The following is an 18750-nucleotide window of genomic DNA, read 5'->3' on the forward strand; positions in this document are numbered from 1 at the left end:
AAAGCAAAAAAATAAAAATATATATTTACAGTTCGTTGTCTCTGGTTTCTGCTTTCCTCATCGTTTCACTGTCTTCCTTCTATCCAGCATCTGTCTTCGCTCTCTCTCTGCCATCCAGTGTCTGCCCTCTCTCTCTGCCCCTTCCATCCACTGTCTGCCCTCTCTCCCTTCCATCCACTTCTGCACCTTCCATGCACCATCTGCCCCAGTCTGCCATCTCTCTCCCCCCCTTCCATCAACATCTGGCCTCTATCTCTGCCCCTTCCATCCACCATTTGCCCCAGTCTGCCCTCTTTCTCTCTCCCCTTCCACCCACCATCTGCCCTTTCTCTCTGCCCCTTCAATCCGTCTGCCCTCCCTCTACCATCCATCCAGGGTCTGCCCTCCCTCACGCTCCCCCCTTCTATCCCCTCTCTCTCTCTGCCCCCTCTTTTCAGCCCCCAGTTCCAGTCCCCTTCATCCACCACATGCCTTGCATCCCCCCCCTTTCAGCCCCAGACCCATTCTCCCACCTGCTCCAGGCATGGACCCATTTTCCCTCCTGCCCCCATGTCAGACCCCAGTTCCAGCTTCAGACCCCTTCTCCCATCTGAGCACTCCCCTCCCCCCAATCCCCTTCTCCCCTCTCTGATCACCCATCTGAGCTCCCCCACCCTCCCTAATCCCCTTTAAGCACCCCTCTGAGGTCCCCCACCCCTCCCCAATCCCCTTCTCCCCTCCTTGATGCTCTCCCACCCTCCCTAATCCCCTTTAAGCACCCCTCTGAGCTCCCCCACCCCTCCCCAATCCCCTTCTCCCCTCTCTGAGCTCGCCCACCCTCCCTAACCCCCCTTTAAGCACCCCTCTGAGGTCCCCCACCCCTCCCCAATCCCCTTCTCCCCTCTCTGAGCTCGCCCACCCTCCCTAACCCCCTTTAAGCACCCCTCTGAGGTCCCCCACCCCTCCCCAATCCCCTTCTCCCCTCTCTGAGCTCCCCACCCTCCCTAATCCCCTTTAAGCACCCCTCTGAGCTCCCCCACCCTTCCCCAATCCCCTTCTCCCCTCCTTGATGCTCTCCCACCCTCCCTAATCCCCTTTAAGCACCCCTCTGAGCGCCCCCACCCCTCCCCAATCCCCTTCTCCCCTCCTTGATGCTCTCCCACCCTCCCTAATCCCCTTTAAGCACCCCTCTGAGCGCCCCCACCCCTACCCAATCCCCTTCTCCCCTCTGAGTCCCCCCCCGACCCGACCCGACCCAAGATCCGTTCTCCTACCCTGTCCTGCTTTAAAAAATTGTTTTCGAAGCGCCGAAAAGTGGCAGGCAGGCGCGGGCGGGCGGGACTCAGTGTGGGAAGGACGACGACGTCAGCGAGATCTTCTTTACTAGCAGGGCAGACGCGAGGCGCGCTGACTGCCACTTTCCGGCGCTTCGAAAAAAAAAATTTAAGGTGGAGCAGCGGGAGCGGAGCACCCCCCCACCCGATGACACCCAGGGCGGACCGCCCCCACTGCACCGCCCTTGCTACGCCACTGGTGTTTTCTCTGTTAAGTGTCTAGACAATGGGATTTTAATAGTTTCACTTATCAACACACTTCCCTCCTTCCCCCAGCCCACACACACAGCCACAAAATACAAAAATATCTGATTCTGATTATAAAACCTTCTGTTCTATTTTAAGCATTTAAAACATTTTTTGCACTTATGAAGAATTATGGGGCCCTTTTACTAAGGCGCGCCGAAAAATGGCCTGAACTGGTGTAGGCGCGTGTATTGGATGCACACAGATCCATTTTTTCAGCACGCCTGCAAAAGAGACCTTTTTTTTTTGGCCGAAAATGGACGAGGCAAAATAAAAATTGGCGTGTGTCCATTTTGGGCCTGAGACCTTACCACCACCTGTTGACTTAGCAGTAAGGTCTCACACATTAACCAGGCGGTAATCATCAGCATGTATACACTGCCGATTACCACCCAGTTAGCGCCACACGCTAAATATTTTCTGCCACGCATATCATCCTCGCGTAAAAATTAGAATTACCACCTAGGGAATGCGATAGTTCTAATTTGACATGCGTTGTACTTGCGTAGGCACCTACACACTTTAGTAAAAGGGCCCATATATGTGGTGTGCATGTTTGCACACTGTGGTGTGAAGGTTGTTAAAAAAAATGACACATAAGACCAAGCTGTTATTTTGTTTAACAATATTGTTGTATTTGTTATGTTTCTATGCCACCTTCCTTAGATGCAGTCTAATCCAAAGCAGTCTGCATTAAGGGGCCCTTTTACTAATCTGCGGTAAAATTTATAGTTACCTATCTTAACATAGGAATATACTGTGCAGTAGCTGCATATTTCACATAGCAACCACTGGGGGTGGTACCAATATTTTCTTACCCTGGTCCAGCATTAAAGTGCAAATTAGCATATGGTACCTGGCCACAATTAATGTGGGAGACGGTAAGAGCTCCCACGTTAACTGTGCTTTCGTCAGTTAGCGCACAGTAAGTACAGCGCACTAGCAGGCTAACACTTCCATACCCATTCTCTGTCCATGCCATGCCCCCTAACAAGAAACGTTTACTGTGTGGTAACTGCTGTAATAAAGCAAAATTCCTTAACACAATTGTGCGCTATCAGTTACCATGTGGTTTAGTAAAAGAGCTCCTAAGAGAGCAATGCATCATAAGAATTGTTTGTTTGTTTATTTAGATTTGTGATATTGCCTAGCCTAATTGGCAGATCCAAGTGGTTTGCAGAGAAATACCAAAAAACACAAAGAACTTGAAAGGAACTACAAAGTCATGATAGGAAAGAGACTGGATTCTCAACAAGAACAATCAAACCAAGCAAACTGATAAGGGGAAAGAGCAAACAAAAAAAGCAGGAAAAGGGAATCAAATAATAAGCCGAACAAAGGGGGTAACAGGTAGGGAGTACGAACCAGCAAGTAGTCAGCAATCGAGGCGCCCAGCTTAAGTTAAGCCCAAAGGCGTGTTTAAAGTTCCTAAAGAATAATTTGGCACAAATCTCTAAAGGTAGCAAACTCCACAAAGGAGGGGCTGTGATGAAATAGGCATCTGAAAATAGAAATAACTAAAAAGTGCAATATAAAAAGAGGTAATTATCTGTAGAGTACCTAAAATTAAGCATTAGAATGATGGGCACTAACCCCGAGATTCTATATAGGGCACCTTAATTTCTGCATGAAAACTGAAGTGTATTCTATAACAATGCGCATAACTTAATTAGTTAACTAGCAAATTGGACATTAATTGGATGTTAACAATCATTTATCAACATTAATTAAGATTTACGCGCACAACTCGCTAAGCATATTCTGTCACGTGGTTTGCATAAATTCTAAGTTGCATAGTTGAAAAGGGGGCGTGGCCATGGGTGGGGTGTGGGCATTTCTAAAATCTATGCATATTGTTATAGAATGCACCCACTCTATACCTTATTTTCGGTATTTATGCCATATAAAACATGGCATAAATGGCTACCACTAGATTTGGTCATGTGGAGAGGCACCCGGCATAATTCTGTACGGAAATTTAAGCCTATTCTATAAAAGTTAGGCGTACGTTACAGAATACGTCTAGACATATTTTCTTCTGCACGGAATTTTCAATCGCCATGTATAGAATCTAGCCCTAAGCATGAATTCTGTATCAGCAATTGTCTTTATAGAATAGTAGCATAAGTCCACACTTAAGCGCCTAACTTTAGACATAAGCACTTGTGCATAATAAATGTCAGCATGTAATGTACACAAACATGCATGTAGATTACTATATTTTATAATCAATATGCATGTTTTATCACTCTAATATTCTGCCCAGAGTGCCCCTAGCAATGCCTACTGTAAGACTGCACACGTATGTTTCTGCCTCCATATTTTTTATGATTAAATCTCTTTGGGGGCCCTTTTACTAAGGTGCGCCCAAAAGTGGCCTGTGCTGGTGTAGGTGCGTGTTTTGGATGTGCACTGGCGTGCCTGGGAAAAAAGGAGATTTTTTTTAATGTGTCGGAAAATGGATGTGCGGCAAAATGAAAACCAGCGCACGTCCATTTTTGGCCTGAGACCTTAATGCCACCCACTGACTTAACAGTATGGTCTCACTCGCTAACCAGGTGGTAAGCATGCAGTGCACGCCAGCTTCCGATTACCACCAGGTAAGGGCCCTGTGGTAGAAAATAGGAGATATTTTCTACCGCGTGTTTTGGGCGCACCAAAAATGGAATTACCACCCGGGGCACGCGGTAGCTGGACAGCAATGCCAATTTTGCACGCATTGTAAAAGGGCCCCTTAATTAATAGAAGAAATGCACAACAAACAGTATATAATAACAATATACAACCAGAATGGTACTACATACAGTATTCCAACAATCAGTTCTTTTCACATTAATTCCCCCTTCCCTTCCCAGAGAATTGTACCCAAACATTGTAACCTGTAGGAGGCCTTTACTCTTGTGACTTCCCAGGGTGCTAACAGTTTCTGTCTTACCCCACCCATCCATGTCTTACATATCCTATTCATTCCCCATATAGCATTCCCCCCCTCTTATAGTACCCTCCCCAATTAAGATATAGAGGTGGCTTTTCACAGTATTGAAGATGTAGTTTATTAAGGACTGGACTACATTATCTAGCTGGTAATGTATGAATATACAGCTCCCAAATTGTCCAGAATACTTTCTTTTATTTCAGGGTTAGATGAGCATCCCAGGCCTCCACTGACATAAGGTTATGAATTGCATTCCTCCAAAGCCAGTAGGACAGCAACGCTGCCTGCATCCAATGCTAGAGAAGGCACTTCTTCCCCTCTATAAAGGCTTTATTTAGAAGAATGTACCACCCTCCCCTTTACCTAGGATCCCATCCTTTCTGTCTTCCCAAACAAAATACCCAGTGGTGATAAAATTATGGGTCTCTCCAGTAACCATTCCATAAAATATGCTATAGTTGTCCAAAATTGGTGACCATTCAGCTCATTTTCGAAAGAGAAGGGTGCCCATCTTCCGACACAAATCGGGAGATGGGCGCTTTTCTCTCAGGTACAGCCAAATCGGTATAATCGAAAGCCGATTTTGGCCGCCCTAAACTGCAGTCCGTCGCGGGAGCGGCCAAAGTTTAAGGGGGTGTGTCGGAGGTGTAGCAAAGGCGGGACTGGGGCATGCTTAACATATGGCCGCTCTCGGCCGATAATGGAAAAAAGAATGGCGGCCCTGACAAGCATTTGGCCGGTTTTACTTGGTCCATTTATTTTCAGGACCAAGCCTCAAAAAGTTGCCCGAACTGACCAGATGACCACTGGAGGGAATCGGGAATGACCTCCCCGTACTCCCCCAGTGGTCACCAACCCCCTCCCACCCTAAAAGAAAAAAATTAAAAAACTGTTTTTTGCCAGCCTCTATGCCAGCCTCAGATGTCATACCCAGCTCCATGACAGCAGTATGCAGGTCCCTGGAGCAGGTTTAGTGGGTGCAGTGCACTTCAGGTAGTCGGACCCAGGCCCATCCCCCCTACCTGTTACACTTGTGGTGGTAAATGTGAGCCCACCCGAAACCCACTGTACCCACATGTAGGTGCCCCCTTTCACCCATAAGGGCTGTGTTAGTGGTGTACAGTTGTGGGTAGTGGGTTTTGGGGGGGGATTTGGGAGGCTCAGCACCCAAGGGAAGGGAACTATATACCTGGGAGCAATTAATGAATTCCACTGCAGTGCCCCCTAGGGTGCTCAGTTGGTGTCCTGGCATGTGAGGGGGGCAGTGCACTATGAATGCTGGCCCCTCCCACGACCAAATGCCTTGGATTTGGGCGTTTTTGAGATGGCCACTCTCGGTTTCCATTATCGGCAAAAACCGAGTTCAACCATCTCTAATGTCGACCTAAATGTTGGGATTTGGGCGGCCCGGACCGTATTATCGAAACGAAAGATGGGCACCCATCTTTTTCGATAATACAGTCAGTTCCGCCCCTTCCCCAATTCGCCCTTCGAGATGGGCGGCCTTAGAGATGGCCGCCCATGTTTGATTATGCCCCTCTATATCTGCATGACTAGAAGGCATGTGCCACTGCCTGACATCATTTTATAAAAGCAGTTTTGTGCACATATAGGGCTACATTCTATATATGGTGCCCAAAAAAGTGCTGTTCTATAAGCCACGCTTAAAGTTAGGTGCGGTTTACAGAGTAGGACTTACACTCGACAATCACACCTAACTTTAGGCACAGCCATTTGAACCAATTGAAATGCGGTGCAAATGATTGCACCTACATTAGGCGCATATCCCCATTATTCTATCACAATGCGCATTATAGGAGCGCCCCTGTTCCGCCCATGACCCTCCCATTTCCACACATCCTTTTTAAAATTGCGCGTAAAATTTAAGTGTGACATCCTGTGCCTAAATTTACACTTGTAAAGGTCAATTAAATTTAATTAGTGCCAATAATTGCTTGTTAAAAAGCCAATTGTTGGCTGAAATTAGCTTGTTATTTAATTAAATTGCATGCACAAATTAATTTGCTCACAATATTTGGTGGCTTTTACAGAATTAAGGGGATATTTCCAAATACAGGCTAAAATTAGTTTATAATATTACCCCATTTAAGTCTGTTCGTTTCTACGTCTCTTTCTCGGCTTTCACTTCCCACTTAATCAGAGACCCTGCCCTTAGCACATGATGGTGCTGAAGGTCACATATCAGTAGGACAAGAGACAAAATCTCCAAATTAGTAATAATATCTTGTAGTAAGCGCACAAAGAAGCAGCATCAGGTTAATTTTATGAGTTGATACACATCTTCCGTTTTAATAAAATGCTAAATAAAATGTAGGTAGATTGTAACCTGAACCGTGTATTAGTGTTTTTATTTTGTCATAAATGGTTTTTGAAGGCTTGTCATTTGTGTAAAAACAGGTCTTCTTTTGTTGACAGTATAGTGGTACTAAAGGGCAGACTCAGACTGTAATAATGTCTTCCATACCATGAATTACTTCTGATGCCCAAATGTCAGTGACAGAATTCAAAGAAAATTCACAGTAATTTCATTATCCTACAAAAAGGTATGCTGCCATCATTCTCGACCATGAAAATGGGTCAGGCTTTTTGAGTGAAGAGAGGAGTATAGAGGCTTCTCATTTTGAGCTCAGTCAATGTTAGCATGATTCTAAGTAAGTACAAGGTAAGCCTTTATGAAAAGTAAATGAAAAGTGCACCGAAATATATCTGAATTTGACCTACAAATGCAGCCTACGATATCCACTGGCAGACATATGAATTGTGCAGTGGTAAATTAAGCATCAAGACATTTGGCTTTAAGCTGCATGAGTCATTTACCTTTTCCCAGAAGGCTATAAACATCTTTTTAAATTGGTCAGTGCCCCTCAAGAGAGATCTTTCTTATTTCTTTGGATTCGGTATCTATCACTGTCATATAATGTAGAAAGATTATATAATTTATGACACAAGTCATGCATGAAAACAATATTGGAACTCTCCTGATCTGATTACCCCTAACCATTGAGTCATTGCTGTGGAAAATCAATTGACATCTTGGGAGTAACATAATTAAGCCTTTTAGTTTTCATTTTAAAAAAATAGAAGACGTGCACAGACATTTGTCTTTAGATTATAGCTGATGCTTTAACTTGCATTTTTTTTTTCAAGAATGCATGGTACTGCTTGATTCCCTGCAGTCATACTTGGCTTATACTTTCTCCCATGGTGTAAAATTGTCATGAATTAAGTTGACTTGCAGAGAAGTCAGGAGAATTATGCAATTGACATGGCTATAGCATTTGTTAGATTTAAGGGACAGACCAGGAATTCAGGTTCAGTTGGGTAAGCATGAGTGTATGTACTCTGATTAACATGGTCAGTGAGATAGAACTGGTAAAAATATGTCATTTTTAGACCTTTCCATAGATTCCATTTATTCCAGTGGTTCCCAAACCTGGTTCTGGAGGCATCCCAGCAGCCAGTCAGGTTTTCAGGATATCCACAACGGATATTCATGAGACAGATTTGCATGAACTTTGTCCACTGCATGCAGATCTCTCTCATGAATATTCATTGTGGATATCCTGAAAACCTAACTAGCTGGGATGCCTCCAGGACCAGGTTTGAGAACCACTGCTTTATTCCCTGATGCCCTTTCTCTGTTGGGACTATCAGTTGATGTATCTTGATATGGAGACTAATTGTGTTGGCAAGGGAATTATTATATACAATAAAAGTAGGGGGAATACCAAAAAGAAAGAGACCCCCCCCCCCAAAAAAGGGGTTCTACAAGACAGAAATATGTATATGTGAAAGTTTATTGAAAGTTCAACCTGCAAACAATGATGTTCTCAATTTAAAAAACAAGCAATGGTTTAAAAGATATAAATAGGGACTTGACACAGTGCCGTATTTCGGTGGAAACTCCTGCGACACGAGACAACAATATCTGACGGAATTTAGTAAGCCAGCTCAAGAAGATGTTAATAAATATCAGTGGATTGTTTTCCAAAGGTATTTGGTGTGACAGCTTAAACAGGTGGTAATCAATATAGCCATAAAGACATAGTTGGCAGCAGTTCTGCTTCTGTAAATTTCACAGAGCAGTACTGACAGGGAATTATGGTGACATTGTTGAAATATGCTTGGTATTTCTCATCTTCTTGGAGAGTGAAAATACTTATATTAATGGGTCACACTGCTTTATCCTCCAAATTCAAGAAACATCTATAATTGGTATTATACTGATTTGTGATAGAAGCCAGGATGTGCACTGATAGAAAGGGAATAGGACTTGATATACCACCTTTCTGTATTTTTGTTTTTATTTATTTTGTGTTTTTTGCAACTACATTCAAAGCAGTTTACATATTATATACAAGTACTTATTTGTACCTGGGGCAATGAAGGGTTAAGGGGCCCTTTTACTAAGGCGGAAAGGCGTCTACGCGCATCCAACGTACACCAAATTGGAACTACCACCCAGCTACCATGTGCCCCAGGAGGTAATTCCATTTTTGACGCTCGCCCAAAACACATGGTAGAAAATATTATTTTGTATTTTCTACCACACGGCGCTTACCTGGTGGTAATCGGCAGTTTACGCTCGCTGGCAGCTTACTGCCCAGTTACCGTGTGAGACCTTACCACTAAGTGACTGGGTGGCGGTAAGATCTCAGGCTGAAAATGGAGCGTGCTGGTTTTAATTTTGCCACACATCCATTTTCAGTCACAAAAAAGGCCTTTTTTTCCGAGCGGGATGAAAAATTGACCTGTTTGCTTCCAAAACACATGCAGGCCACTTTTCAGCACGCCTTAGTAAAAGGGCCCCTAAGTGCCTTGCCCAGAGTCACAAGGAGCTGCAGTGGGAATTGAACCCAGTTCCCCAGGATCAAAGGTCGCTACACTAACCACTAGGCTACTCCTCCACATGAAATGTAATACCCCAGATACCAGTAGGATACACATTTGTGAAAATATTTAACTTTTGAGCAGTTACTTTGATATGTAGTAAAAAATAGTTTCAAAGTTATAAAATAATTAGTTGGCAGGTACTTTTTTTTTAACAGGAAAATGTCCAGTTTACACACGCTGGCCATTAAGGATCTAAGTAAATAGGAGTTCTGCTGTGCAGACCTTCATAAGAATTCCACATAGGCATTGGCTTGATATATTTGAAATATAAATATAACATAGATAAAAAGTTTTTTGAAATAGGGTAAACTAAAGTAGTTTAAGCATTCAAAAAAGAAGAAATAATAGGTGCAGGGAAGGGCGACGAAAATGATAAAGGGGATGGGACAACTTCCCTATGAGGAAAGGCTAAAGCGGCTAGGGCTCTTCAGCTTGGAGAAAAGGCGGCTGAGGGGAGATATGATAGAGGTCTATAAAATAATGAGTGGAGTTGAACAGGTAGATGTGAAGCGTCTGTTCACGCTTTCCAAAATTACTAGGACTAGGGGGCATGCGATGAAGCTACAATGTAGTAAATTTAAAACGAATTGGGGAAAATGTTTCTTCACTCAACGTGTAATCAAACTCTGGAATTCGTTGCCAGAGAATGTGGTAAAGGCGGTTAGTGTAGCGGAGTTTTAAAAAGGTTTGGACGGCTTCCTAAAGGAAAAGTCCATAGACCGTTATTAAATGGACTTGGGGAAAATACACTATTTCTGGGATAAGCAGTGTAAAATATTTTGTACTTTTTGGGGATCTTGCCAGGTATTTGTGATCTGGATTGGCCACTGTTGGAAACAGGATGCTGGGCTCAATGGACCTTTGTTCTTTCCCAGTATGGCAATACTTATGTACTTATGGATCAACATTCAGCTGTCCGGAGACGAGCATTTTGCTCACTGCCGCTGCCCATATTCCTGGATATTCAAAGCCGGGACCTATGCAGGCTTTGGCTTTGAATATCAAGTTATTTGTAAGCCAGTTAAGACATAGCCGCTTAAGTCAGTATTCATTATTTAAGCAGCCGTTGATTACTGCATAAATATAGAACAGACTTTTATACAGTCCCATTTATGCGGCAAACCTGGCCGCTTAGGGGGAGATTCTATATATGGTGCCTAAAAAAATCAGCACGAAAATCAGTGTCTCTATAAGTGGAGCCTAGATTTAGGTGCAGTATATAGAATTCACTTAGTTGATCCCTCAGCGCCTAAAACTACACACATCCATTTACACCAGTGAAAATGTGGTGTAAATCCCAGCGTGTAGATTTATATGTACTGGGTCATATTCTATAACTATGTGCATAAATTTTGAAATGCCCGTTTCCCCGCCCATAACCAAACCCCTTTATGCGTGCACGTGTTAGAAGCTCAATGCACTTCGTTACAGAATACGCTTAGTGAATTGTGCACGTAAATTCTAATTAGTGCCATTTAATGCTCACTTTTGCTTGTTAAGTGCTGTTATGAGTGATTATTAACTTGTTAAGTTATATGCATTGTTATAGAATCTGCTTGGATTTCGGCGTGGATCTTCAGGCGTGCTATATAGAATCTGGGGATTGAGGGCTGAATATCAGCACTTAAGTGACCAAGTGCTGACTCCACCCCTGGAACGCTCCAACATAGCCATCTTTGAGTTTAGCGCCAACCACAATATTCAGCAGCAGTTGGTTAATTGCCGCTGAATATTAGTGGCTAGCCCCGACCAAGTGATTTAACTGATCAGCGGCTGGCTAAATTGCTTTGAATATTGGGCCCCTACAGAGTAAACAAACTCCACCTCAGGGTATACAGCAGATTTAATCACCAGTTAAACACTTCCAAGCAAGCTGATATGTCTAGACATCATAAGGTGGAGAAAAAAGTCAATGGCTGAAAAGAAAACTCCACCAAAGTCCAAGAACTCCCAACTGGTAGTATAAAATCAATTTAAAGTCCCTAAAGTTCATAGTCATGATGACTACTGTAGCACCAAATTCAAAATAACTTTAAAAAAAATGGTACTTATATCAGTTCCTGTTGTGATGAAGATGTAAGCCACACTGGAGCTGGAGCTGTCCAAACATACCCAATAAGGGTTCCTTGTTTCGATAAATGCTGTGTCAGGGTTAGAAGACTGGGAGCCAACTTACAGAACATGACGGCCAGAGCTGGTTTCCTTTACAAACTAGCGTCCATCCAAAACAGCCAGTCAGGAAACAAACTGCTTCCTACACCAATCAGAAACAAAACCACAGCATCATGACAATACGCTGTTAAAATGCCTGTCATTCAACACCTGCATTCAAATTCCAGCATTGCATTGTATGTAAACGAAAAATCCATTGTTGCTCACATTGTCTCAGTATTTTCCGGATATCACCCTCTCTCATATTAAGGAGGATCCAATCCACAACCCAGCATATTTATGTTTATATTTATTTGGGTGCTTGATATACCGCTTTTCACAACAAACCAAAGTGGTGTACAACACTAAATAGAAATTGGAAAGGAATGCCAATTTTGGTAGGACACAAGAAATAAAATGAAAGAGGTGAAAAAGGGAAATAGATCAAGAAAGGGCAGGAGCAGTGAGAGAACCGACTGCCTGCTAAAACCTGCCATACAGGACCCACACAGTGGGTGTGAAAATTAAGAAAATGCCAACGAGAATAAATGGGTAAGGAATTCCAGATAGAAAGGCCGGGTAAAAGATAGAAGAATGACGAGTGAAATCGAGGTGGGCACAGTGAAGGGGTGGTACAGAAGGATGGAAGTCAAATGCTGAATAGGGAGCACTCATGAGTCAGTAGGGGGTAATAAAGTTGGCCAAATAAGTGAGTGAGAGGGGGGAATTTAGACATAAGGCCTTGTAAGTAATGGTCAAAACCTTATGAATGATATGAGACTTTATAGGGAGCCAGTGATGTTTTTTTTCAGAAATGGGGTTACATGATCATAACGTCAGGCATGAGAGAGAATACGAATGGCAGTGTTCTGTTCTGTCTGGAGTGTACAAAGTGAAATATCAGGAAGGCTGGCATAGATGATGTTACAGTAATCCAGTTTTGTGGCAACCAGACCATAGAGTAAATGTAGTACAACTCATCAGTAAGGTATGGCCAGAGGGAGTGTATCAGACGAAGAGAGCAAAAACAGTTCCTAACTAGCGGAAATATGAGAGGAGAAAATTAAGGTGAGCCAGAGCTGAGGTTTTTTGCTGGTTAAGGTGAAGGTGGTGATCAGTAAGCCAGGAAACAATCTTATCAAGACAGATTTGTAGAGAACTGAGATCAAGATTATAGGGGTCCTGAGAGGAGGATTTCATCAGCAGTGATGTAGCCTTTACTGTGGGACTCCTGAATAAGGAAAGCAAGGGGACTGAGAAAGACATTAAAAAACAGGGGGAAGAGGACGGAACCCTGAAGAACACCACAACCAAGGGGCATGGGAGCCGAAAGGGAATGTGAGAAGGTTACCTGGAAAGAACAGCAAGTGTGAAAAGAATGGAATCAACGAAGGGCAGTACCACAGAGACCCAAAGATGACAGTCTAGATAGCAAGAGAGAGAGTGGCTAACCAGGACGAAGGCAGAGAAGAGATCTCAAGAAACCAACAAGACAGCATTGCTGCAATCTATGGCAGAGTGACAGCCATTCAACAGGGAAGCAATAACTGTCTCATTTGAATACCTGGGATGAAAGCCAGACTGAAAGTGTGGAGCATGTTAGAGGACTTAAGATGCTATGAGAGTTCATTGAAAACAAATCTTTCTAGCAGCTTACTCAAAAAAGACATATTTGACGGTAGTTTGCTAAAAGGCCTGGATCAAGAGACTGCTTTTTCAACAGGGCTTTACCAAGGCTGTCTTCCACCATGATGGAACCTCCCTAGAAGTGAAGCTATTGACAATCATGGAACGTACAAGTGGGCTTAAGGCAAGAGAGGCAAGCGAAAGCCATCGAGGTGGAACAGGATCTAATGAACAGGTAGCCTACTTGGAGGATTGAAAGGTTTTGTCAAATTGTATCAAAGTTGGAATGTTAAATTGTGACCAACGGCGGTGAGCCAGTGAAGTGGGTGGAGGGTGGGGAGGCTGGGGGAAAGGGACTGTGTGAGAATAAATAGGAGGGGGTTTGAGGGGAAAATAGGATAAAGAGGGGAGAACAGTAGTAGGAGAGGGTGGGAATTTGGACCACAATGTAAGTACTTTAGAAGAGAAAAAAGCAGAAGAATCTTGGGCAGAAAGGGCTGAAGGAAAACTGTGAGCTGGGGTCAGGGAGGTTAGTCTGGAGACTAGAGAGAATAACTGCCAAAGGTGATTTGAGAGTTTCCTAATTAAATCTCAGTAGTAATGGGTACGCGCTTTCCTGAGATTGGAACGATAACACTGTAGAAGTGATTGGAAGGCATTAACAGACAGAGGTTCTCGATTACGTCTCCATGAGCTGGAAATCACCCTTAAACCAGGGTCTGAAGGGTCCACGAGATGCTGAACTTAGAAGGTCGACAAAAATGAAATCCCTCTGTCTCTGGTAAATACTACAAATAGATCTTAACGAACCAGGACCGATACTAGGTAGTATCGGGCCTGGTTCGTTAAGATCTAGAACTAGAAGGTCGAGCATGTGTGACAAGAGCTGAGTGAAGGAATGAATTCTAGCCAGAGAGCTGGGTATCAAGGGGTAAGGAGACAAAATCAGAGGGAAAGTTGGAGAATAAGGAGGAATGGTAGATGGATCATGAGGAAAAGCGGGACAAGACTGGGGAGAGGAAAAGGTTATGGAAAGAGGAAGAAGAGAAGGAGATAGTTAAGAAGAAGAAGAAAATCAAGCAATGATCAGTCCAGGGGTAAGGAATAAGAGAAAAATGGGAGAGAGAAAGGGAATTCATGCTGTGAGAAAGAACCAAATCCAATATGGCCTGCAGAATGGGTAGGGGCTGAAATATACTGTGAGAAACCAAGATCAACTAGCTAAAATGATGGTTAAAATAAATGCAGTGTTGTTTCCACTTGCTATGCCTGTGATAGTTGTGTCTATGAGATTCTTCCTGCAACCACATTAGAGAGTGTACCTACCTTATGAGCCATATGAGGATGTTGAAGGCCTTTTAGTTGAGTACACTTATGTACTTGAAATGCTTTCTTTCATCAATATTTTATTTTTTACACTTGTTGATCTCTGTACCAGTTCTGATTAGTACATAAGTACCGCCATACTGGGAAAAGACCAAGGGTCCATCAAGCCCAGCATCCTGTCTCTGACAGCGGCCATTCCAGGCTTCAAGAACCCGGCAACCCGCCCCACCCCCAAAAAAAAAAAAATTAATAATGTTCAATGGACTTTTCCTTCAGGAATCTGTCCAAACCCCCTTTAAATTCTGTAAGGCCAGCTGCTATCACTACATTCTCTGGCAACGAGTTCCAGAGTCTAACTACATGCTGAGTAAAGAAAAACTTTCTCCTATTTGTTTTAAATCTACCATATTCTAGCTTCATCTTCTGTCCCCTGGTTTTGTTGTTGTTTGAAAGTGTAATTATAAAAAGGGTATAATGTATATTTTTAGAAATCTTGATAGCATTGTTATTTCACGGGCTGATATTGAGCCTTCAGAAGTCAGTGATTACAGAGGTACTGACCAACGAAAGCATACATTGACCTGGAAGTTCAATGCTAAGCCTAATTCAGATAGTGGCTTTGAATATTCGGGTCTTCAGAGGTTGCCAAAAGTTATTCAGGTGCTGGCTGATATCCAGAGCGTGCCCTGATAATTGCCCAGATTAAGTTAAAATAACCTTTTTATCTGGGCACCTGGCTTATTAACACACTGAAATTCACTCCTAACTGTGTAAGCCCCAACTGTGCTTTGACTGCGCTCCCATGCGAATAGTGCCACGGTGGTCTGTGCTGATATTCAGTGGCACTACCCGGTTAGGGGAAGCTGAATATCAATGCAGAGTCAGCAGAAGAATTTAACTGGTAAGTTACTTCCCTACCCAGTTAAATTCCACCGAATATCCATTTTATAAATTAGGTCAAGTGTTTGATATCTAGGATCCTCCACAATTCTTTCTGCCAGAGCCCTATTAATCTGAAGTTCATTTAGAGAGATTTAATAAATTGTAAAGGACATATATACAGTAGGCTTACACTGTAAATACAGGCATATTTGTTACTGTACTTATTAATAATCCTGTGCCTCCTCTGGTTTTTTTCAGCACCTTCCATGCCAGTTTATGAACTTGAAACACCTCTGAATCAGACTGACAGCACTGTGACTGTCATGCTTAAGCCTGCTCATAGCAGAGGAGCTCCTGTCAGGTACAGAAAATAATAATAAAGATCACTGAGAAGTAAAAGTGAAATTGATTTTTGCTAATACTGGCCTGCCTCTTTATCCCTGCTCCTCTTCTGAGGGATGTGGTCCCCAGATTAATCAGTGTTGAAAACCATTTCTGCATTACCTATCAAACATATAAACGGCGAGTGACCGTACTCACTCGCAAATGCGCAGTAGAGACCTTCTCTGCCCCGCCCCCGCGTCAATACGTGATGACGGGGGGCGGAACACAGAGGGTCTGTACTGCGCATTTCTGAGGGAGGGACACCGCCGTCTAACGCTCCCCCCACCCGAGTCGCCGCCGCCACCCACCTTCTACCCGGTCGGGCCCTCGCTCCACTATTGAAACAGCGAGGGTCCGGGAACGCAGCACTGAGCTCTGCTGAGCTGCCGACATCGCCATTCCTTCTTCTTCTCTGCCTCTGTCCCACCCTCGACGACGTTACTGTTGGAATGTAATTGTATTTTACATGCATTGCCTGTCACCTATTATTTCTCTGTGATTACTCTGTGACCTCTGATGTGAATTACTTAGAGAGGTCACACAGCTATGCAACTTCCTGTGGGGGTTAGACACAGCACATGCAGCACATGGAGCACATGGAGCTCATGATCTCTCCTAACCTGAGAGGATCTATGGTGGTGTGAGCATCCATTACCATCTAAGCACATGGAAGGAGCTGATAATACAAATGTATAATAATATGTATATATAAGCCTGTCTGATTATAATCTAACTACAAACTGTGAGTAAACAGATGTTTTGTTACTTCAACTTTAAAGTGACTCAGCAGTGAATTATTCAGGGGTGAATGAGAGAGAGATGAAGAAAGAAATTAACATTTCTAAAGCTGAAGCTGTGTGTACTAAAATCTGCTAATTATTTACTACAAATAATCCAACAAAAGGGTTATGGGCCCAGGGTCCAGGAATTGAAAAAGAAGAGAAATATTACCAGGCAGAAAAAAAGGCCACATTTTTCTCTTAAGTTTTAAAGGAAAGATTCAGTCTGTCTCTCTCTCCCCCCACACAGCAGACAGAAGGCTAAGAAAATGGCTGAGGGAAGAAATTCACCATTGTTCTATTCTCTCAAGGTGCCTAGATTAACTGAGTTTAATTATCAGCAGTGGGAATTAAGATTCATATGTTTCCTTCGAGCAAAAAGATTAGATATATGCTTAGACCAAGACAGAACAGCTGAAAATATGGCTGAATGGGACAATGCAAACTATTATGTGAAGTGCATGCTTTTGGAAGCTCTCTCAGAGAAACAAGCCATATTAGTGGAGGGAAAAGATACACCAAAGGACATTTTATATAAACTGAGAACTATGTATGCAACTACATATGCAAAGCAGCAACCAATTTGGTTGGCAGAGTTGAATGAAACCAAATTAAGGGATAAAAGTAAATGTAATGATCACATTATGTATCTTATGTCTTCATTTCAAAAGCTAGAACTTTCTGGAATTCCCATGTGTGATGCATTGAAAAGAGCATTTCTTTTTACCTCACTATCAAAGAAGTTTGATGTTTTTAGGTCTGTAAATGAGGCCATTGAAGGGCAATCTTTTGAACAGGCAACATCAAAACTAAGGCAGGAATGCATAATAAATGATTCTGAGGAGATGTGTTCTCAAAGCAAGTCAGAGAGAAATGAAACAAATTTCTTGGCAAAGAACAGAGGAAGGCGGAGCTATGGGAAAACTCCACCCAAGGGCAAGCTGATTTGCTACTCATGTGGAAAGGAGGGACATGTATCTAAATGGTGTAAGGAAACACAAAACACTCCCTCTAGCTCACCTAAGCCAATGGAACTAAAGAATTTTCAAACCAGGAAATGTATGAAGGACAAAGATAAACACAAGGGCTTTCTAATGGCAGAAAAATCTTTGACTATGGTAAATAATAATTCAAATGAAAGTACTTGGATTTTGGATTCAGGGAGCACATGCCATTTAACCAATTGTAAGAATTTCTTTCAGGAAATGTGTCCAGAGGAAGGTATTCTTAAAACTGCAAACGCAGGGACTGCTAAGATCCAAGCAAAAGGTATTGGATTCTTAAAATGCAAAGTGTCTAATGAAGTTAAAGAAATTCCTGTAAGTGATGTCTTGTATATTCCCCAAGCAGTTTGCAATATGCTTAGTGTATCTACATTAGATAAGAAGGGATTTGTGATTCATTTTGAAAATAGTAAGTGCACAATCTCTAAAAATGATGAAGTATATGCTGAAGCTTTTATGCATAATGATGTTTATAAACTGAGCATTTCAGGTGAAGCCTCACATATGGCGCAAGTAAGGAAGAATGATGGTAAATGTAGTCTGGAAATCTGGCATCGCCGCCTGGGACATCGTGATTCTAAGGTGATCCAGGATCTTTACAGTAAGCAACTGGCCACCGGCATTCAGATAAGTGCAGATGCTGGTAAAATTGAGAAATGCATAGACTGTGTTACTCAAAAAGGTGTGAGACCCTCATTTCCTGCATACACAGGAAATAGGAGTAATAAAGTGCTGGACTTAATACACAGTGACTTATGTGGACCGTTTAATATCCCATCATTGGGAAATAACAGATTTGTGCTAATATTCTTGGATGATTTCTCTAGATATTGTGTGGCCTATTTGCTGAAAGAAAAAAGTCAAGTCACAGACATGCTGAAGAAATACGTAGCCATGGTGAGCAATAAATTTGAAAGAAAACCAAAGGTTCTTCAGACCGACAATGGTGGTGAGTTCACTTCACAAAGCATGCGCACATTTCTAGAACAAGAAGGCATTCAGCATATCACAACAGTAGCTTATACACCAGAGCAAAATTCTGTTGCAGAGAGAAAATTTAGGTCACTTGTGGAAATGACCAGATGTATGCTGTCAGATAGCAATCTCCCTAAAAGACTATGGGGGGAAGCCATTCTCACAGCAGTGTACCTACAAAACAGAATGCCAACTAAAGGCGCTGAGCGCACACC

At 42.8% G+C, this 18750-nt stretch overlaps 1 protein-coding gene across 12 annotated transcripts in view; it reads left to right on the forward strand.

The window, feature by feature from the left end:
• Positions 1-18750, forward strand: part of PTPRM (protein tyrosine phosphatase receptor type M) — a 1370833-nt gene that overhangs the window by 758370 nt on the left and 593713 nt on the right. For all 12 annotated transcript variants that reach the window (XM_030213239.1, XM_030213256.1, XM_030213265.1 and 9 more), the window contains exon 11: positions 15652-15754. In XM_030213239.1, coding sequence (XP_030069099.1) covers positions 15652-15754 — 103 coding nt within the window. The remainder of the gene's footprint in view (positions 1-15651; positions 15755-18750) is intronic.

This window comes from Microcaecilia unicolor, chromosome 1 (assembly GCF_901765095.1).
Source record: "Microcaecilia unicolor chromosome 1, aMicUni1.1, whole genome shotgun sequence".
Lineage (NCBI taxonomy): Eukaryota > Metazoa > Chordata > Amphibia > Gymnophiona > Siphonopidae > Microcaecilia > Microcaecilia unicolor.